Genomic DNA, 23,220 nt, shown 5'->3' on the forward strand with positions numbered 1-23,220 from the left:
AAGATATTGATTACCTATATATCACAATAAATGGTTAATACATAAAAATTATTTATTTATAATATAAAAATTAGTTTACGGAGATTGATTTTTATCAAAATTTTGACTAATTATAAATGTTTAAAAACTAATAATATTAAATTATTATGATAATAGTATACATATAAAATAGAAACAATAAAAAAAACTCGAGGAATATACAAACCAACCATATGAGTCTATTAATCGAGTTCGAGTTTGAACAGTAGTGTCATCTGGTAGATTTCATAAGAATATAGTTCATATGTCGTAAGTTTTGTATACCTTGGTTACCGATTGACGATAATTACAAAATATAGATAAATATTTGAAATTATAATATTGGGAATGTATAGAATATATATTATTTGGCTATTTATTAATTTATATGTTTGCAATAATTTTAGATTCATAAAAATTTAGTTATAACTTTACCAAAATAATTTCAAAGTTTGTTACAATCATTTGGATATTAAATTTTGTATGTTAATGTGCACAAAATGCTATAATATTTTTCGTAACTTCTTTATGTGTTCTTTATTAATTATTTATTAAAATATTGTTACTCTTGGGAAGTATTGAAAAAAATTAGTTTTACTGATTCGGTCATAGGTTTCTCTGCAAAATGTTTTACTATGAAAATATCTGATAAAATTCTTTTATTTCAAAGCACACGTAAAAATTTTAATCGTAGTTATACATATGTATGTAAGATAAAAGGATACCGAGCCATAATTGTATTATGGATCTAAACCAAACGTTTTACCATGTCGAGAAATAGATGTGGCAACGTAGTTCCTTCGTGTACGATAAATGGAAGTGATGGCGTTGCGAATCAGCACGATTTCAGAACTTACTAGATTCACTAGATCACCGGCATGAGGCCGTTCTCAGTCTTCTCTCTGGCAATACTCTATAGATAATATTCTTTCGTTTCACATTTTGTACCTCGAATCAATAATGTCGTTGCACCTTAACGTTATTATCCTTAGTCGATCAACGGTCTGTCTTTATTATGTCATCGATTCTTTCTCAACTTTGTAAAAAAATATACTGACAGCAGATAATCTGCAATGAAAACAAGACTTAAAAAGTTTTATTTGGCGACAAGTTTATTTACAAATTTGTTATAAAATTATATCTATGTGCAAAGAATTCTAAAGCTATATATGTTTCAATCAAAATGTTATAAATCTAAAATTAATAAATAGACCTATAGACATATGTTATTAAATTGAGATAATGCATATTTTTTCATATTTACAATATTTTTAAGAGATTGGTTTATGTTTATTGTTAATGATTTTTTTATAGGAGATAGAAGATATTAAATACTATTATTGAGAATAACAAAATTAATCTAGTTCACTTTTACAGTTATAATGGTATACATACATATATTCTATATACTACTATACATATTTTATATATTACTCTTGTATTTACTTACTATATATAATTTTCAATGTGTTGTGATAAATTTCACTGCACTTCAATATACACCATTTGAAAAAGCAGATAAATTTTTTTGTATGATCTAAGACAAATCTTTAAATTATTATATTTTCTTTTGTTTTAACAAAAGTAACTGATTCGGCAACTTAATCAATGAATGTCGGGATGATGCGTTCGACTGTACTTTATGGTAGCATTAAATTGAAAATGATTTAAACTACGTATGCATCAAGATTTCATATGGCTCAACCGTAATTGCTAGTTTGCTGACATTGTACGGCATAATGTTGAACTGTAAGCCGCAGTTTGACATAAAAGTGGCAGTGCACGATATCACGTATAACACATGCATTTTTAAACTGTTGCGTATGCGAAAACATCGTTCTGCGTAGGGACGCCAAATTGCAAGTTTCATGTCACGATAATGACATAGTGTCGAACGCATAGACGGAAGTTGCAGATGAAAAATTGAATTGCGAAAATATAGACTCCTTTATGATCATCAGTGAAATCTTTTCATTGGTTGTGCTGCAAAGAATATATTCGTCGTATTTTTGCAGTGTTCAATGTATATGTGTATTTTTTAACTCCCGATCAGGAGACACTAAATTAAAATCTATCACCGTTTTTTTATTTTACAATCAGTTTCTTTTTATCGAAAATTTAATTAATGTTTAACACAATCGGAAATTAGGTATTTGGAAATTATACTGAATCTGAATTGATCAGGTTCTTCTTGCAATATCACAAGTGCAATACTTTTGAAAAAATTGAGAAATATAGAAAATTTATATAATACAAAAATATTTTGTATTATTTGTATTATTTGCACAGTAAAATCTTTATCTCGTAACATTATTTACACGAACATGACAAGTAAAAAAGAAATAAGCGTTTTGACGTTTACGTTTAAAATTCTTACCATTTGCGGATGTTGGCCACCGAATTCGTGGACGTCACGATATAAACGTATTATGTATGATATATATACAATCCTTATAGTTTCGCTAATAAATACATTTACGTTGTCGCAATTGATGGATTTAATTTTATCTGTGGACAATGCCGACGACTTCACCGAGAATTTCTATGTGACGCTTGCCATGCTCGTGTCATGCTGCAAAATGTTCAGTTTATTAAGAAATCGTACCAATGTTGCGATGCTGATCAACGTTTTGATGAAGAAACCATGCAGGCCTATTGAACACGATGAGATAGAGATTCGACAGAAATTCGACAAATTCGTACAGCAAGTATTTTAAAATACCTAATTATTAGTTACAAAATCACGTGTTAGTTATGTAAGAAAGTAACAATCACGGAAAATATTGCGCATATAAAGTATTGTTATATAATTAAGCATTAGATAAAACACAAAGCAACTTTTTTAAAGTTGATTTATTCAAGGATTAATTTTGCACAACGTTAAATTAAAGTGTTACTTGACTGATAAAGTAAAAAAGATAGATCTAGTAAAAAGATAAAGAGGGAAATCCGAAATATCTATTTTACAGGTCCAATACCCTCTACTACGCGACTTTAGTCGAATTGACATGTGCGTTTGCTTTAGTAAGCAGTATATTCAAAGACTACAGAAAACATAGATTATCTTTTCGAGCATGGTTACCGTTTAACTATTCTTCGCCGACGCTATTTCGAATTGCTTACGCTCACCAATCGATAAGCTTGACTGCTGGATCAGTCCTTCAAATTGCCTGCGACAGCCTAATTTGCGGATTATTGATGCACATTTGTTCTCAGCTGGAAATATTGGAATGTCATTTGAAAAAAATCGTAGATAAGCCACATTTTCTTCGTGAATGCATCGTACAGCATACATGCATTATCCAGTCAGTTCTTTATTATTATTGTTACAGATAATAATTTCTCAAAACATACTTATAGAAGAATATAATTTACAATATAAATATAAAAGTATAATCAGAAATGTTTGAAAGTTATGTCTGATTAATTGTAGATTCGCATTAATGGTAAATGAAAAATTTAGATTTATAATCACCGTCCAGTTTTTAGTGAGTATGTTAGTAGTGTGCTTCAATCTGCATCAACTGACGCAGACGAGCGTTTTAAGTGCGAAATATATTCAAATAGTCTTATATATGTTTTGCATGTTGACACAAATCTCTTTTTATTGCTGGTACGGAAATGAAGTTCAGCTGAAGGTGTGCACAAATATATTTTTATATACAAGGTGTTTGATGATAGGTGTAACACACCCATTGTAGGTAAATGAAAAAATTAAATTAAATAGAAAAGTCCATTTTGCGATTTTTGCAATAAATAATGAGAAATTAATAAAGATTCGCAAGTCAGCGTGCGCTTCATAAATCTTTATTAATTAAGTTTTTATTCCTTATGGCCTATAATCACAAAATAGTAAAGAACTTTCCTACTTCATTTAATCCCCTTTATCTACCCATTATGGGTGTTACACTTACTAACAGACGCCTTGTATAAATTTTAATTTTTTACTTTTTTGCTTCTTTCTTGCATGTTTATTAATAATATGTATGTATCTTAATGTCTAATATGAGAGCCAGTAACATGTAAGAGAGTAAAATTGTATTACAAAAATTAATTTATACAAATGAAGTAAAATACATTACAGAGAGAGAGGGGGGTACAAATACTTACTTTTGAATTAGTCTATGAATTTTATTTTATCTTATCATACATTGTATATAGATATAGATATGAAATCAATTTACACAAAAATACATACAACTTGAATGTCTTTCTAATTACTTTAGTTTAAACTAAAGTTAGAAAATTTAATAAATAAAATTTTCTATACGTATATATTCTTAAATACAGAGTCGACAACTGGTCAGTAATGTTTTCAAAATGGATTGGTTTACATTGGATCATCCAATGCAAAAGACTTTACTAATAATTATGACACGCAGTATGCTACCTATCGAATTCACCGGTGCCTACGTGATCTCTATGAATCTTGCATCATTTGTCAGTGTTAGTATAAACATCTATTTTCAATTAAAAATTTAATCTAAAATGTTTATTGCGACGAATAGAGCGGAGTGGACTTTGAAATTTCGGGACCTTGAAAATTTCAGGGACATAATGCGATACGAATTAGACTTCAAACCTCAATGTTTTTTATATGAAAATGTTCTACCGTGCAGTTCACACTCCGCTCTGGTATTATTTTGTACATAAAAGCCAATAATAAGATTTACAAACGCAAAAACTGTACGCGACTCTTAAGGTTTTATATTAGTAGACAGTTTAATTACAAATAATTTATAAGTCACAGAATTAACTTTTTATAATATATTTTATTTGTATTGTTAAAAATTAATTGATTATTAATTTATAGTATAAATTCATAGCAAGTAAATAATTTTATTTATTGCAGTTGCTTAAGACATCGTATTCGGCGTACAACATACTCCAACAGATGCGATAATGAAATAGTAAAAATACAAAAGTAGAAGGAAATTAATATTTATATTTTGTATTTGTATGAATGTTATCTTGGTATAAAACAAATGTGTGTATGAAAGTAAAACATTAAGTTAAAGTATGGTAAAATAATTTTGTGTGTTACATAAAGTTACTAAATGAAAAGACATCTCATGTACAATATTTTCTCCTGCTAACATTTATAGATAATATCTTTAGAATGCATTTTTACTTACGTTTTATGCCAACAGTATAATTATATATTAATATTAGTATATTTGAGAAAATATTTAATCACTTATGTATTTTAAAATTTACGTATATGTATAATAAAAATACTTAAAACTTGTTATATTCAAAGCAAAAGTAATGAATATAAAGAAAGATTTTCGTTACTGCTGACGTACCATCATACAATCAGCTTAAATTAAAGATATTTTTCTCAAGAGAAAAGAGACATAGATTCAATTATATTTACGATGACGATCATGGATTTCTATTTTTTTATTCTTAAACTTACTTCATAAGAACTGTACTTTATTATTTTATTCATGGTTTTATTTTCGTAGAGTTTTATGTCATAGTAATATGGAATTTATATCTCACGATTGTATTTCTCTTTAGCTGATATATTAAAATTATCTGGGAAACACAAGTGTACAACCTGAATAATAAAGATCTTCATTCACGAAGGGAGGTGAAAAATATCTTGGTCAGAAAATCGTATGACTATAGACATTCAATGACATTGTCAGTCTTTGTAAAGATTTTATTGCGAGCTATTCCACCGTGAAAACGATTCTAACGTGTACTGCAATAAAAAATATTTTCAACAAAATTGATTGACAGCTGAACGTTTTAATTGTTAGTTTATATAACGTGCTCTATGTAATTTAACTCTACAAAAATAATTAGTAACATACATATCTATTGATGTTGTGTCTGAAATAGACGGAAAAAGATACATGTTAAATAACTATTTTTCATATAGGTACTGGAAATAATCGGAGAAAGTTTATAATGCGCGTGTTAGATTTTACACTTAAGCTTTTAACAAGCTGTGGTTGCTGGATACCGGATTCTTGGACATCTCTTCACAAACGTTTGTTGTATCATGCATATACAATTTTTATATTTGTACTAATAAGTACGTTTACACTGTCGCAATTTTTGGACTTGATCCTGATAGTAGACAATGCTGATGACTTCACCAATAATTTTTACATGTTGCTTGCCATGATAATTTCATGCTCTAAAATGTTTAGTCTGTTAATCAATCGTAGTAATATCGTGTTGCTGACGGATATTCTTAGGAAGAAACCGTGTAAACCAATCGAACCAGACGAAGTGGAAATTCGACAGAAATTTGATAGACTTATTGAGTAAGTATTATGACGTAATAGCTTTTTAATTATTTCAAGAATTAAATATAATTCATATTTACACTATTTGAAATTTGACTATAGTGGACTATAGTGGAGTATAGTGAAATTATAATTAGTTCTTTTAGTACACAATCTGTTAATTTTTTCAGCACTAACAGTAAATTATTAAATTAAAGCTCTATTACAGATCTCTCTCGTATTATTTGTAAAAGACATTATAAATGTCTAATATTCTTTTGTGTTTGTTTTCACAATGCTTCGTTTTCTATCAGTTTAATACAGCAAAACTCTAAAGCTCTTATAAATCACTGTTTTGGAAATAAAATTGCTTTTAGAAAATATATCGATTGCAGCAGATAATATTGATGAAGATATTGAATAATAAGTGAGATGTAAAACCGCTTGTAGTTGCTTACAGGATGAACACGCTACATTATGCAATTCTAGTTCAGCTCTCAAGCTCGTATGCGACTGTACAATCATTTTTCACGGCCTACTGGGAGAAAAAGTTAACATATAGAGCATGGCTACCATTCAACTACTCAACGACAATTCTTTTTCACTTTATATATTTCCACCAGTTAATAGGCCTGTTTGTCGGAGGTATTCTACATGTTGCTTGCGATAGTATAATATGTGGACTACTATTGCATGTATGCTGTCAATTAGAGATACTGAATTCTCGTTTGAAGAGAGTCGTATACAACCCAAAAATTCTTCGGGACTGCGTTGTTCAACACAATCTTATAATGAGGTTTGTTTTATATAACTAATATTGTAATAAACACTGTGTTTTTCTGCGATCTATGTGTATTTTTACATATGCAACGTAGTTTTATTTGCAGTCTATGAAAAAAAATTACAGAAATGTTGTAGAACCGTATTGTATTTAATATGCACGTATTCAATGTAATTTTTTTTAAAGAGCAAAGTATCCCTTTTATGATTTTCGTGAGATACATTATGTTTGCAAAATTAATTTACATTTGTAAAAATTAAATAATACAGCATATACCTTATTACTTTCAGGTTTGCTGTTATGGTAAATAAAAAATTTAGTTTGACCATTACCTCACAATTTATAGTAAGTACGATGGTGGTGTGCGTTACTTTATATCAATTGACACAAATGAATGCAATTCGTCCGGTCATCCAATTAGGATTGTACATGTCGTGCATGCTGACACAAATCTTTTTGTATTGTTGGTATGGCAACGAAGTCAGATCGAAGGTATATTGTTAAAATAAATCGGTTTTATAATCTTTTTATTTAATCATATCCAAAAAAATTAAATATTTTACATTATTTCTTTTGTACAATTGTAATAATGTCAACTTTTCACTTTTCAAATATTATTTGGATAAGATATTGTAACGATAAATATGTTACTATTACATTATCGATGTGCAAAACTTCTCTAGTTTTGTTTTAATACTTACAGTTTTACACAAAATAATGTATAGAATACCTTGAAAATTTAATTTGTTTAACTCGATATCTTTTTCATTATAATCAAGATAAATGAATGAACATTTTGTATCTTTGAGCACAGAGTTTGCAATTGATCAATAATCTATTCGAGATAGACTGGCTCGAACTGGAGCCAGATGTAAGGAAAGAAATTTTAACGATCTCAAGATGTGGTAACATCCCTATCGAATTGACGAGCGCCTACATTATTCCCTTGAATCTCGATTCGTTCGTGGGTGTTAGTACAAATTTATTTTGACAGTGTAATGTTATGTCTTCATATAGTGTAATCAGTGTTGTCTTTTATAACAGTTTCAGAATACAAATTCCAAATTTAATTAAACATTTTGCTCGTTGCAGTTGCTCAAGACGTCGTACTCAACTTATAATGTTCTTCTGCAAATGCAAGATACAAGTATTAAAGGCTAAATAAGAGATTATATTGTTATCTGCTTTTTATGTTATAGGAATAATTTGAAGTAAAAAGTTAAAAAACAGTTTTCTTGACTCTTATAATTTAGTATTGTCATAATTGCATATAAATTACATAAAAAGGAAATGATTTAAATGGTGTTATTACTTGTGTTATATTTTCTTACACATCTTTACTTACGATATACGTGTATCCATATTTTTTACACAATTTCATACATTATTTTATATTAATGTGCACGCAAATACACAAGATTGTGATTTATTACAACGTGACGGGATATTAAAGTGTTCGAATGGAATATAACTAGATGTAAGATATAACTGTAAATTTGATATTTCCTAACGTTTAGCAAAGAACAATGTATTATTCATGATTATTCATTTTCAAAGAATTCTTTTTCATTCTTCTACTTACAATTCTTATGTCTCGACGGAGTAGTTTTCTTATGAAATATTATTATGTCGTAATACATCATACGCAATATCAGATTTTTATTTAATGATTAAATTGTTTCTGCATAAAAATATTATTATGCAATGGGTATATTCACAGTCTAAGGGTATATTTACAGTGTAAATAATAAAAGTCCTGATGTATGAAGAGGGAAGTTGAGTACGTCGTACTATTATCGGAAGATTGTGAGTCTATAGACATTTGGTGATCAAGATTTCACTGTGCGTCGCTATAAAAACTCAATTTTTAACGAAATTATTAATTGACAGTTCTTACTAACTTGTCTGTAACTTGTCTGGTAAATTAGTTTATAATAAATAATCGTATAGCGCCTAAGCTACAATCTTATGGTTATTCGAAATCAGAAATAGAAAACGCAACGTCTCCGATAAATTACTTTTTGTTGTATAAAACAAGATTTTCGATGTGAAAAGATAAACGAGATCAAAATTATAATGTACCTATTACGATTTACGTTCAAAATTTTATCGGGTTGCGGTTGTTGGATACCAGATTCCTGGACGTCTCCGCATAGACGCTTAATGTATCATATGTACACTATTTTTATACTTTTATTGATCAATACATTTACGTTGTCGCAATTCTTGGATATAATTCTGACCGTCGACAATCCGGATGATTTCATGGATAATTTTTACATGCTACTTGCCATGATAGTTTCTTGTTTTAAAATGTATAGCCTGTTAATAAATCGTAGTAACATTGCCATGCTAATAGACATTCTTACGAATGAACCGTGCAGAGCATGCGATCCAATTGAAGTGGAAATACGACAAAGATATGATAAACTTATTGAGTAAGTACGTTGCAAGACCATCACTTTTTAATTGTATTTCTTACTTAATTACGTATTTAAGATTTCAATAATCTATATTCTTTTAAGAAGTTGATATAAAACCTTATTAGAATTTCATAACTTCTTAATTAATAAATCTTTTTATTAGACAGTATTATTTTTCAATAATCAAATTTTGTTCGAATTTTACACATTATGTGGCAATATTCTTCTTGTAACAGAGATATTTGATATAATTAATATATATAATTGATATTTAATACGCATTGCTTCTTATCAGATTTATGTATCAAATCTATGTATTACAAAATTAAAATTTTATATAATTAATTTTTCAATTTGAAAAACTAGCAGGCTTATTTAATTAGGATTGTTTCATGTTGATAAAAAGTATCGGAAGGAGTTAATGTTAGAGAAAGCGTTGAGTATCAAAATGAAACGTATACAGAGCCATTTTACAGGACAAACACGTTGCATTATATGATTCTGGTTGAATTGACATGCGCATCCACGGCGGTGGCATCATTGTTCACGGATTACAGGAAGAAAAAGTTAACCTTCAGAGCGTGGCTGCCATTCGACTATTCTTCAACAACACTTTTCCATTTTACGTATTTTCATCAATTAATAAGTTTGACAGTTGGATCGATCTTACATGTTGCTTGCGACGGTCTTATTTGCGGATTATTGTTACATATATGCTGTCAACTAGAAATATTAAGTTGTCGTTTGAAAAATATCGTACATAATCCGAAACTAGTTCGCAATTGTGTTACTCAACACAACATTCTATTTAAGTTCGTTTTAACATTTAATGTTATAATAACAATTCTCTACTTTTATAATTTCTTTGTGATTGTGCATCATAGTTTTTCTATGATTAAAAAAAAATATATCCAGGGTGGTCCATAAAGATTGGAGCAAGGCTTAAAGGTAAATTCTTGAGATCATTTTAAGACAAAAATCTTAATACCAAAATACTGAGGCAACAGTAATTTTTTAATTAGACGCGTTTAAAGTTAGCGAATAAGGTAGCCTAAAATTCGCGCACTCAGGTATGGTGCAACGCACTTTAAACGCGTCTAATTCAAAAACTATCGTTGCCTTAGCATTTTGGTATTCACATTTTCGTCTTAAAGTGATCTCAGGAATTTACCCTTAAGTCTTGTTCCGATCTTTACGGAACACCCTGTATATTATACATAAAATAAGCAAGAGTTGCAATAATGTCTCTTTATTTAAATAATATTTGTATTTAACATTATTTGTGTATTTCTTTTTAACTTTTAATTTATATATGCATATACGTATAGATCAGAGATAATAACTCTCGTAATTTTTTATTATTATATTTTTAATATTTTTGTCAATGATAAAACACGTTAAAACTATCTAATTGATTTCAGGTTTGCTTTTCTATTGAATAAAAAATTTAGGTTTACTATTACCTTTCAATTCATAGTAAGTACATTAGTGGTGTGTTTCACTTTATATCAGATAACAAAAGAAAGTGGAAAATTTGTTGAATTAGGAATGTACATGTCGTGCATGTTGACGCAAATTTTTTTGTATTGCTGGTATGGAAATGAGGTCAAGTTGAAGGTATGAGCTCTTTTAAAATATACATAAATTCCTATATAAATGTTTCTTCTAATTTAATAGCTTTTTTACATTATCCAGATATAACACTGACAAATACATGTTTTATTGTAAAAGTGCAAAATTCTTTTCAATGTTTCCAAAAATGCATATGCAATATCAATAGTATTAACTCAATCTTTTTATTGTATTTAAAACCTTAATAATATATTTTGTTTTGTCTTTAAGTAGAGCCTACAATTAGTCAATGATCTATTTGAAATAGAATGGCTTACTTTAGGGCGTGAAGCAAGAAAGAATTTACTAATAATTGCATTACGCGGTAGAAAGCCAATTGAATTTAGTAGTGCCTACGTTATACCAATGAATTTGGATTCATTTGTGGGTGTTAGTATGCAATTAATTTTCATATCACGATATTATTTCACGATAATTAAAGAGTGGTTATTAATTCGCTTCTATAAGGTATAAATTATTAAATAAATTTTAAACTTATATCGAAACAAAATCACTTTGCATGTTGCAGTTGCTTAAAACATCGTATTCGACTTACAATATACTTCAGCAAACGCAAAACGACCAAACCAAATAGGAAAACAAAGTTGTTATATATATTCTCCATGTTATACAAATCTTTCATAAATATGCATATAATATTAGGAATTAAAATAAACTATTTCATTCAATGTTAATAATTAATTTACACATAATTAATTGTTACATAATATATTTTGACATATTAATGCTCTAATTAGATAAAAGAAAAACAATTTAAACTGCATTATTATTTACATTAGTTATTTTTTAATAAGCACTGTATAACAATTTTTTCACTTACGTTTTACATATTTATACTATCTATTAGTATGCGTATGTAGAGTGCAATTTCTTAAGATATAATTGCAAGTTGAATGTTCAATTGGAAACTACTGTCACAAAAATCAAGCAGCAAAATTTATTACCACTTATACTTTCCGATTTAGAAGTAAATTAAATGTCTCCTAATACTGCAACATATATGTATGGAATACTGCATTATTTAGAATTTTCAAACATCTCATCTCTTTTGTTTTGTAAAGCCAACGGCACACGGTACTATTTTTCCTACTGGATTGCTTACGAGAGCCAATCAGGATGCGGAGTTTTAGATCAGGTGACTTAAGACTAAACCCTGATTAGCTCTCGTAAGCAATCCAGTAGGAAAAATAGTACCGTGCACCGTTGGCTTAACTCTGCTTCTTAATATTTTATCTCTCATAAATTATTACTATGTCAAGATATAATATTGTGACTATATTTAATGGCCAGAAGAAAATTGCACAGGAAGTTGATGCATAGAGAAATTATTATTTAAAGGACATAGCAATCTGAATAATAAAATAGTCTCATGCGAGAGGGGAAGTTAAGTAAAACATATTATTATTGGGACGTTCGCAAGACTATAGACATTTTATGATCGTCAGTCTCTCTCAAGAGCTCACCGTGTACCATAATATTTTCTGAGAAAACATGTTTATTATATTAGCACTTGAAGTAGTAAATAGTGAAAAGTGTTAACGATTATAATTTTGGGCACATTTATATTAAGTGATTATTAAATATTGCAAAATATATAGTTAATATTTTACGTCTGAAATAAGAAACATAGAGAATATTTATAATCTGTAAGAAATGATACACTAGCACACGATTTATCTGGAGATATTGATTGACTTCGACAGAAATACATTAAAATATCAGAATGAGAATATTAGCGCTTACGTTTCGAATATTGATGATCTGCGGATGTTGGATACCAGATTCCTGGACGACACCGTATAAACGGTTAGTTTATCACGTGTACACCATATTCATAATGGTACTTATACATACATTTATGCTATCACAATTGATGGATCTAATTTTGACTGTGGATAATGCCAACGATTTTACTGATAATTTCTACATGCTACTCGCAATGTTTGTTTCCTGCTGTAAGATGCTCACTCTGTTGATGAATCGCAGTAATATTGCGATGCTAATAGATATTCTCTTAAGGAAACCATGTAGACCGGTCCAGTCCGACGAAATTGCAATTCAGCAGAAATTCGATAAACATGTACAGTGAGTATCATTATACAACAATTCTTGACATTTAAAATGTAACTGCATACAAAAGGGTGTATATAGTTTTTCAAAATTGAAATGTTGCAAATTATTTACGTTAAGCTATAACAAGTTAACATTTATTTAAATTTCTAAAGCTAATTAAATTTTAAACTAATTTTTTTTAAAGCTTTCAAATTTTTAGACAATTTACATATTTACGGTATTTAAGGTGGCTCCTGCACGAAGGAGCGGTTAGTGTGGGTGCTTTGATAGAGCTCCTTTGATTTTTATAAATTTATATGAATTTTTTCATTAAAAAACTATCACTTAATGCATTACTGATCAAATGCATTGATATGCTAAGTTATATATGCATATTTAAAAACATATTTAAAAATATGTGATATTGTCAAGTCTTAAAGAGCTGTCAAATTTCCTCAAAACATTGTATCTTTTAACTTTACTAATAAGTGTTTACTTGCAGAGGTCGGTGACTTCATGTACTTACAATTAGCATATTTGAATCCTTGTGACACTTATTATGCTTATCTCGTTTTTTGTTAAGAAATACAACTTTAACATTTTTTCTTTATTTTATTTTATCGGCGACCGGGTCTGAAATTTCGCGTACTGATAGATAAAATTTACAACTACAACATACTTAAATTTTAATTTTTTCTACTTTTGGTTGGTTTATGCAGGAGCCACGTTAAATAATTTGCATGTTATTCTTGCAATTATAATTGTTTCTAATGCTGTTGATTTAATGATTTTTATGAATTTTTAATAAATACATTAATAATGTTTATAGCTTTCAAATAATTTTTGGTCTTACATATACATATACTAATTAATATAAATTATTTATTGAAACTGAATAATGCCGCATTGTAGTTTTTAAAAATAAATATTATATAATGAATATATGATTCAAAAGAAATTACAAGTTGTAAAGCTAAATCCAAGTAAAAATTGGATACGAATGAAAGGGAAAATTTTCTATAGTCATTTTACAGGCTAAACACACTTTGCTACACAATCTGGGTTGAAACAACGTGTTTGTGTATTGCTGTGACGTCATTGCTGACAGAATTTAGGAGAGGAAGATTGACATTCAGAGCATGGTTGCCGTTCGACTATTCCTCGTCGTCATTGTATCGCATTGTATACGCGCACCAATTGATAAGTCTGACTGCTGGGTCTATGCTCCATATTGCTTGCGACGGTCTGATCTGTGGATTATTGGTGCACGTCTGCTGTCAGATAGAAATACTCGAATGTCGTTTGCGAAGAATCGCGCACGATCAAGATATTCTTCGTGAATCCGTCATGCAGCATAATTCTGTATTCAAGTTTGTATTGGTTTTGCAACTAACTTCAATTGGCAATTAATATTACATATACATATGTATAAATATTTTACACCTACATTCTGATTACATTAGAACATAGTTCTTATTTGTATTATTTAGAGAAGGAATAAAGTATATTTCTTCATGCTTTCAAAAATATTAAATACGTATTTTTTACATGTTTAAGCTTTAATCAATTCATTTATTCGTAACTTTCTTTCTTTGATTTTTCTTTTCATATAATATGTTATTTAATTTTCTTAGCCGTTGAAAATTTTATATTATATTAAATTATTTAAAGAAAGTTACAATATTATATTTGAATTGTAGATTTGCTCAATTGGTGAATGAAAAATTTAAACTGACTATTGTCATACAGTTTATTGTCAGTACATTGGTAGTGTGTTTCATTCTTTATCAATTTACCAAATCAACTGCGTTAAGAGCACAGTATATGCAATTAATAATGTATTTAGGTTGCATGCTGTCACAAATCTTTTTTTATTGTTGGTATGGTAACGAAGTTAAGTTGAAGGTACGTATGTTTGAAATATACATATATTTCCTTGTTATTTGAACATTTAATATTGTATATTATGCAAAAACTATATAAATAATAGGTTCGAAATTTTTAAATATAGAGTCGTCAACTTGTCGATAAAATATTTGACATAGAATGGGTTGGACTGAGTAAACATAATACAGATTCCTTAATAATGATTATGAGACGAAGTTCAAAACCAATTGAGCTTAGTAGTGCTTATGTTATCTCGATGAATCTCGATTCATTCGTGAGTGTTAGTATCAAAAATTATTTTGTCTATATAATTAATAATTAAAATTATAAGTAAAACATCTAATGAAAAATATATTTTTATTAATTTTAAAAAAAATGTAATAAATTAAAAATAGAATTAAGTGCTCTTCCTATAAAAACAATTTAAATATTTAATATATTTAATACAAATATGAAAAGTAATCATTAGTTACGTATAAGAGATACAAATTGAAAGGTGAAAGATTAAAATTTATTTTAAAAACTATTTTCGTATTTTCCAAAATTTTTAATGTAACTAATAGAATCGACTGTATGCACATTCAATTTACTTTAATAATTGCAGTTACTCAAGACATCGTATTCGGCTTACAACATAATGAAGCAAGTGTAAGAGTGGCAGAGACAAAGTTGAAGAATTACACTATATTTCGATATCTCTCAAGGCAAGATCATGTTAAGATGAATACAATAATATGATTTGCATCATTATTGTATGTATTCATTCAAAAATATTAAACCGCTACGGTAAATGATTTTATTCGATGATGATATACTCGTATGACTCTTGTAACATGGCATTTAAATAGAAAGACATTTGAAGAGAAATTACGTTGTGTTGAATCTTAGAACCTTCACTGCAGCTGATCGTATGACTACAATATTATGTTTTTACTTGCGCACTAATCAAAATATATTATATTTGTACAGATTTTACCATTTACGGATTTTATCATGTATTATACTCATAGACACGTCAGATTACTTACTCTATTGGAAATCAGACCGTAGTAGAAATCGATACAAGGAAGAAAAATTCGTTATTTATGTCATGATATAGCAAATTTACGTCTTTATGAATAAAATATCTTTCACTTAGAAGTATATGAACTAGTGATGTAAATATTTTATGAAGAGTAAGTATGTAGAGCTTAAGTTGACATTTCAGAATTATTTTTTACTTTTTAGCTCAATTTTCTAATATGTAATATCGCAAAACATAATTCTCATGAAGTATCATTATGTTATAATACTGTAATATTATCAAAGCTGTGTTTAGCCGACTATATGAAAATACTATTATGTGAAATGCACAATTGCAGTCTGAATAATAAATGTTGTCGAAGGGAATAGTTGAGTAAGCTATATTATTGCCGGAAAATCGTGAAGCTATAGACAGATATTTGATGATCGTCAGTTTACCGTAAGAGTTTACGTGTATCAAATTATATCATGAGATAATTTTTTTTATCATGAAACTTTTTTATAATATTATCTAATAATATACAATTAAAGAAAATTGTTGCTCAAGATGTAATTTAGTTATTAATTTATTGTTGTACATATACATTTGTGAATGATTAACTTGATGAAAAATTGTGCTGTGGAATGCTAGAAAATTCTGAGTTAAGATAAAAATTTGTCTTATATTTAAATTAAAAAAACAGACACTAAAAAATATTTTGTGTGTATCCGTACACAAAAATATAGAATAAATAATTTATTACATATTATAATTCTTCTCGTGAAGACAAGATAACATCAAAGAAGATGTTTATATTGGCATTTACATTTAAAATATTAACGATTTGTGGTTGTGGACTACTGGATTCGTGGGTAACGCCGTTCAAACGGTTAGTTTATCACATGTATACTATTTTCGTATTGTTATTAATACACACGTTTATGCTGTCGCAATTGGTGGATCTTATTATGGTCGTGGACAATTCCGACGAATTCACCGATAATTTCTATGTGCTACTCGCTATGGTTGTTTCTTGCTGTAAGATGTTGGCTCTGTTGATGAATCGCAGCAACATTGAGATGTTAATTGAGACCCTTACGAGTAAACCGTTCCAACCGGTTGAACCTGACGAAGTGAAGATTCGACAGAAATTCGAAAAACTCATACAGTAAGCATCGCGAGCTAGCATCGGCTATCGCTGTTCTTCTGAAACATACAACAATATACATGTAACTAAAATATAATTAAAATGATTGGTTGCGCGTCATTATATTAAGTTTATTTTTTATCTATATGAATAAATAAATCAGATGTAACGCTTTAGTGTTAAAGCAAGAACATATTGAATGAAAAGTGAAACGTAAAAACGTCTATAGTCATTTTACAGATCAAATACGCTTCATTATACTATCTTAGTCGAAACAACGTGTCTATCTGTTGCCGTGACATCATTACTGACGGAATTTGGGAAAGGAAATTTGACGTTCCGAGCATGGCTACCATTTGACTATTCTTCGCCGCTACTATTTCCATTTGTATACGCTCATCAATTGATAAGTTTTACAATTGGATCTGTGCACCACGTAGCTTGTGATAGTCTCATATGCGGATTCCTGGTGCACATTTGTTGTCAGATAGAAATATTGGAACACCGTTTGAGAAAAAGCGCAAATAATCCTAACATTCTTCGCGAATGTGTTCTTCAGCACAATCATATATTCAAGTTTGTTCCTATAACTAATGTAATAATTAAAATTAGTATACAGGGTGTCTATCTAACCGTAAAAGTAACTGATCGAACGATGTAGAGTGGATTGAATTGAAACGAAAAATCATGTACTATTTTATCAAGTTTGCAATAATTATTAAGCAATAAACAGAAACGTCGGAGCGAATAAGTGCGCGCGGAGCGGTAGGCCGGACTCGGCAGCTAAGATCTTCCATCCTTGGGACTTCTTTAGGACCTCTTGGGGACATCCTGGGGATCTCCTGGGAATCTGGGAATCTCATTGAAACCTCCCGTAATTATTGATTTTCAAGAAATTATAGTCATCTATCTTTTCTAATTGTAAATTTTTCATGCAATTAGTAATTTCTTTAGAACAAAATACAGCCTACCGCTTTCTACGCGCTTATTCGCTCAGATGTTTAATCTAATTACTCGATAACTATTGCGAATTTTACGTGATAAATAGTACATTACTTTTCTTTTTTCAGTTTAACCCAATCTATACCTTTCACTTTCGGTTACTTTTACATCAGATACGCGATACTTTTTATTAAAGCTAACGGCACACGATACTATTTTCCTACTGGATTGCTTACGAGGTCCAATCAGGATTTAGCTTTGAGTCACCTGATCTAAAACTCTGCATCCCGATTAGTTTTCATAAGCAATCCAATAGGAAAACTAATATTTTGTGCTGTTGGCTTAAGGCATAGAATACATTTTTGCGTGTAATACAGATTTTCCACAATTAAAAAAACAGAGTATTTTAGTTTTTGGAAGATATGTGAGATATGTGAGATTCCTTTTATCAGATTTCCTTATCAAACTGTATTCATATATTATAATTGATGTACATACTTTACGTTAATTAAGAGTTTCGTCGTAATTTTTGTAAACACGATTTTTTATCTTTTATATAAGAATTATATACTTTTTAAAAAAATTGTATATGTATATTGTTTTCAATTTTAGAAATTGCAAATGTAACTTTTCACTAATTCTAGATTTGCTCGTATAGTAAATGAAAAATTTAGGGTAACTATATTTATCCAGTTTATCGTGAGCACATTGGTGATGTGCTTTAATTTGTATCAATTTACCAAATCAACTGCATTAAGAACAAAGTATATGCAATTACTAATGTATACATGCTCTATGCTATCACAAATCTTTTTTTATTGTTGGTATGGAAACGAAGTTAAATTGAAAGTATGTTGATTTTTTAATTGGATATCTCTTCTCATTTATTATACAAATATTTATGTTGTGTAAATAAAATGAATAGTAGGTTCTTGATTGTTAAATATAGAGTCGACAGTTGATGAACAATGTTTTCGAAATGGAATGGTTTAAGTTTAATGAAGACGCTCAGAAGGCTTTATTAATGATCGTAAGACGTGCTGCAGTACCAATCGAGTTTACTAGTGCCTGTGTTATTTCTATGAACTTGGATTCATTCGTGGGTGTTAGTGTCAAAATTTGTTAACATATACTTTACCAGAAGTTGCAAATAAAGCTTTAATAATAAATGTACTTTTTTAAATGAAAAATGTTATATAATACACTTAAATATATTTAATAATATAACCATATCTTAATATTAATGTATTTCAATGTTATTATTGAATGGGAAATATTATTTTATATGTTTATATTAATAATAAATTTAGATATTTATTACATTTAATAAATAGAAATTTACTTCAATTAATTATTAGTTAATACATTAGTTATAAGTTTGGAATAAAACTTATTAAGTTTAGAATAAAAAACTAATTAAATACATTTATATCAATTTTATATTTATGTCAATTCATTATAAATAACTTAATAATAATTTCTGTTGTAGATACTAAAGACGTCGTATTCGGCTTACAATATACTTCAGCAAACGCAAGGATCATAATGTACACGTGTAGTGAAGCAGAAATATCGGTGATATAATACACAATGTAAATCTATGTCACATGTGCATATAAACACAAGGTTTATACATATATCAAATATTTTATTTAATACTGATAATAAATTTTTGTATAGTTGACATCATAAACGGAAAGAAATAAGTGATATACTTGTTGCCATTTTCATTAACTTATCTTAATATGTGCTACATGCTCATGTCATACACTATAAGTAGAACGTTATAATTGTCATTAAAAGTTAAACTATAAATTGTAATGATAGGGAAAAGAAAACCTATAATGATAGAGTCAATACAGGAAAACCAATTGGAATCAAAGAAAGAAAAAGTGAGTGAGTGAGTCAGTGAGTAAGTGATTAAGTGAGTGAGTGAATGAGTGAGTGAGTGTGCGAGCGAGCGAGCGAGAGAGAGACAGGGAGAGAGGGGGAGAGAGAGAGAGAGAGAGAGAGAGAGAGAGAGAGAGAGAGAGAGAGAGAGAGAGAGAGAGAGAGAGAGAGAGAAAAACTTATCGTCTATGAGTGATATAATAAATTGGTATTTTTATGATTTGCAAATAGAGGTAATATTTCCTAGATTATTGAATATTTCCTAGTAGCAGCATGAGAATTTGCCAATGTTAATATTTTATGTGGCATAGGGATATACGGATCACTTTTATGCAACATTTGATTATCGGCTTCTTTCTTCCAGCCGTGCTTTCTAACGTATCATTTTTTAAAATATTAATATAGTATACTACCATCAAACTAAGTCTGTGTTTATCATCTGTGCTGTGCGAGGGATGTGGTTACAAATTAAATATTAAATACTATCGAATAAGGAGGGATAAGTCAGACGAGGAGTATTCTCCCTAGAAATTCGCAAGTCTATAGACATTCTAAAATTGTCCTCCTAAAGAGTTTGCCGCACATTAGATTATTATTTGTGCAGACAATTTCGCCATAACGCTTAATTTGGAATTTTGTTTGACAAAACTTTTGTATTCACTTCAACTTAGAGAAAATTAATTGCTCAATTTTTTACCAATTTTATGTACGTAAAATTTTATATAACTAAAGAAAAATGCAAAAAGATACATAAAAAGTGTACATAAATTTTTAATACTATTAACTTTTATGATAAATAAAACTCTAGAAATTATAATATTATAATGCGGGTATTAGAGTCTACTTTTAAATTTCTAATTATTTGCGGTTGCTGGCAACCGGATTCTTGGACGTCGTCATGTAAACGTGTAATCTATCACATGCATACATTCTTCGTATTTGTATTAATAAATACATTTACTTTATCACAATTACTGGATATTATTCTTACCGTGGACAATGCTGCTGACTTTACCGATAATTTTTACATGTTACTTGCAATGATTGTCTCTTGTTGTAAAATGACTAATATGTTGATAAATCGCAAAAATATTGCAATCTTAATCAACATTCTTATGGAGAAACCGTGTAGACCATCGGATCCGAAAGAAATGGAGATTTATCACAGATTTGATAAGAGTGCGCAGTAAGTAGCTTGAAAATGCCAAAATATTGTATAAGTATATTTAAAAATTAATCGCTTAATTATTCCAAATATATAATAGGTATAATTTTAAAATGACAATTTAAATATTTCTTATTACTATTTTTATGCTGTTCACATATTATATATTTTTAAGTTTATGAAAGCTAATTTAAATACAATATTATTATAATATTACTACAGTTACAGATTAGGAAACAATTAAAAAAATGATATTATGTAAAACAAATTGAATTACAAATTGAATTACAAATGAAACGCTACAATGTCTACAGTTATTTTGCAGAGCAAATACGATACATTATACAATTCTGGTTGAGACGACTTGCGTGTGTATTACGTTAACGTCATTACTCACGGACTACAGAAGACGTACATTGACATTTAGAGCCTGGTTACCGTATGATTATTCATCGTCAGTCTTATTTCACGTCACGTACGCTCATCAATTGATAAGTTTGATAATGGGATCCATCCTTCATGTTGCTTGTGACGGCCTGATCTGTGGACTATTGATGCATATTTGCTGCCAGATTAAAATACTGGAATCTCGTTTGAGAAGAATAGTACACGAGCCTCACATCCTTCATGATTGCATTCTCCAACATAATCGTATTTTCGAGTTTGTATTTATACATACATATGCGATATAGCTAATTCCACAAAAATATTAATAATGACGTATTAATGAAAATGTCAATGTAGCTATCATTATAATTTGCAGATAATGAAATAGTTAACGATGTTTAATTGCAGTTTTGCTGTTATGGTCAATGAAAAGTTTAGATTTACTATCGCTATTCAATTTATGGTGAGCACATTAGTGGTGTGCTTCAATTTATATCAATTAACTAGGTCGACCACAACAAATGCAAAGTATATTCAGCTAGCGTTATACATGTGCAGCATGTTGACGCAAATCTTTTTTTATTGCTGGTATGGAAATGAAGTAAAACTAAAGGTACACGATTTTTGAAATAATAAATTATGAATAAATTATAATTTAACGAATAGATAAGTTACATTAATTAATAATTAAATTGATTTTTCGTTTGCAAAACTAATTTACACATTTTAATATTATTTGATATCAAATATAGAGTCGACAACTTGCCAGCAATATTTTCGAAATGGAATGGTGTATATTGGGCCAGGATGTAAAAAAAGCTTTTTTACTGATTATGAGACGTAGTACAATGCCCATTGAATTTACCAGCGCCTATATTATTTCTATGAATCTTGATTCTTTTGTGGGTGTTAGTATAAAATGTTAATTATAGACTCAATAGATTCAAGGGTCTACATTTAATAATAATATGCATAAATTTATCCGCTAAAAATAAAATAAAATATATCTTTTCAGAAAATTTTTTAGTTGATTATTATTTTTCTTAAATAATTTCTAACTAAATTTTCTAATATTTATTTTTTGCAGTTGCTTAAAACGTCGTATTCGGCTTACAATATCTTACAGAGAGTATAATACAGAGTGAATATAGATAGCAATTACAATAATTTATAACAATTGCATTCAACTAATTTTAAGCAATAATGCAAATAGATACGGTGCAACATTGTAATTAGTATTGATACTTGTATGATGTAGTTTTTGTTAGTTAAGATAATAAAAAGAAATTACTTATACATATTTAGGGTTTAATGATAAGAACCTAGAGAAAAATTGAAGGAAGAATAAGGGGACGAAGGGGAGGAGAGAAAGAGAGAGAATTCTGGCTATGAGAAGGAGTTTGAATAAGAAATATCATCGAAAAAACGAGTCTAATAATATTATATACATTTTTGTTAGGTTGCTCTTAAAATACTTACGCTTTATTTTATTATTCGTTTCTATAACACAATTCAATTAGTATTTAACCATTTTTAATTCATTATTTAACTAATAATTTAATGGTTTATGTTAAACTAAGTAAAACATTACCAGAAAATTTAATTTTTATGAAAATACTTTCATTTCATATTTTATATTACTGATACACTA

General features: G+C 28.8%; 5 protein-coding genes across 7 annotated transcripts; all 5 read left to right on the forward strand.

Moving 5' to 3' along the window:
• The first annotated feature begins 2,093 nt into the window (after window positions 1-2,093).
• Window positions 2,094-5,183, forward strand: LOC105570319 (putative odorant receptor 85d). The gene is made up of 5 exons (XM_012027431.1): window positions 2,094-2,722; window positions 2,988-3,323; window positions 3,452-3,656; window positions 4,309-4,464; window positions 4,871-5,183. Exons 1-5 carry the CDS (start codon window positions 2,343-2,345, stop codon window positions 4,919-4,921), a joined length of 1,128 nt encoding a protein of 375 aa, XP_011882821.1. The 5' UTR covers window positions 2,094-2,342; the 3' UTR covers window positions 4,922-5,183.
• Window positions 5,184-5,465: 282 nt separating this feature from the next.
• On the forward strand, window positions 5,466-11,692 carry LOC105570361. The gene is made up of 11 exons (XM_012027489.1): window positions 5,466-5,781; window positions 5,909-6,299; window positions 6,721-7,056; window positions 7,332-7,533; window positions 7,856-8,011; window positions 8,134-8,188; window positions 9,068-9,479; window positions 9,941-10,276; window positions 10,886-11,081; window positions 11,310-11,465; window positions 11,605-11,692. The coding sequence occupies exons 2-11, from the start codon at window positions 5,938-5,940 to the stop codon at window positions 11,668-11,670; spliced, it is 2,277 nt and encodes a 758-aa protein (XP_011882879.1). The 5' UTR covers window positions 5,466-5,781; window positions 5,909-5,937; the 3' UTR covers window positions 11,671-11,692.
• A 1,135-nt stretch (window positions 11,693-12,827) lies between these two features.
• LOC105570320 (odorant receptor Or1-like) lies at window positions 12,828-15,947 on the forward strand. 2 transcript variants are annotated; one of them, XM_012027432.1, is made up of 5 exons: window positions 12,828-13,181; window positions 14,183-14,518; window positions 14,849-15,053; window positions 15,160-15,315; window positions 15,640-15,947. In XM_012027432.1, exons 1-5 carry the CDS (start codon window positions 12,853-12,855, stop codon window positions 15,685-15,687), a joined length of 1,074 nt encoding a protein of 357 aa, XP_011882822.1. In that variant the 5' UTR covers window positions 12,828-12,852; the 3' UTR covers window positions 15,688-15,947. The 2 variants fall into 2 exon arrangements, with proteins under 2 accessions (XP_011882822.1, XP_011882823.1); XM_012027433.1 differs by having other exon boundaries at window positions 15,160-15,309.
• A 252-nt stretch (window positions 15,948-16,199) lies between these two features.
• On the forward strand, window positions 16,200-19,987 carry LOC105570321 (odorant receptor Or1-like). 2 transcript variants are annotated; one of them, XM_012027435.1, is made up of 6 exons: window positions 16,200-16,497; window positions 16,825-17,206; window positions 17,426-17,761; window positions 18,772-18,976; window positions 19,077-19,232; window positions 19,617-19,987. In XM_012027435.1, exons 2-6 carry the CDS (start codon window positions 16,845-16,847, stop codon window positions 19,671-19,673), a joined length of 1,116 nt encoding a protein of 371 aa, XP_011882825.1. In that variant the 5' UTR covers window positions 16,200-16,497; window positions 16,825-16,844; the 3' UTR covers window positions 19,674-19,987. The 2 variants fall into 2 exon arrangements, with proteins under 2 accessions (XP_011882825.1, XP_011882826.1); XM_012027436.1 differs by having other exon boundaries at window positions 16,482-16,497; window positions 16,830-17,206.
• Window positions 19,988-20,832: 845 nt separating this feature from the next.
• On the forward strand, window positions 20,833-22,838 carry LOC105570322 (odorant receptor Or1-like). Its single transcript, XM_012027437.1, has 5 exons — window positions 20,833-21,203; window positions 21,508-21,843; window positions 21,978-22,182; window positions 22,322-22,477; window positions 22,657-22,838. Exons 1-5 carry the CDS (start codon window positions 20,842-20,844, stop codon window positions 22,702-22,704), a joined length of 1,107 nt encoding a protein of 368 aa, XP_011882827.1. The 5' UTR covers window positions 20,833-20,841; the 3' UTR covers window positions 22,705-22,838.
• The last annotated feature ends 382 nt before the right edge of the window (window positions 22,839-23,220 follow it).

This window comes from Vollenhovia emeryi, unplaced genomic scaffold, assembly GCF_000949405.1.
Source record: "Vollenhovia emeryi isolate VEMERY1.0 unplaced genomic scaffold, V.emery_V1.0 DF939121.1, whole genome shotgun sequence".
NCBI classification, from domain to species: domain Eukaryota; kingdom Metazoa; phylum Arthropoda; class Insecta; order Hymenoptera; family Formicidae; genus Vollenhovia; species Vollenhovia emeryi.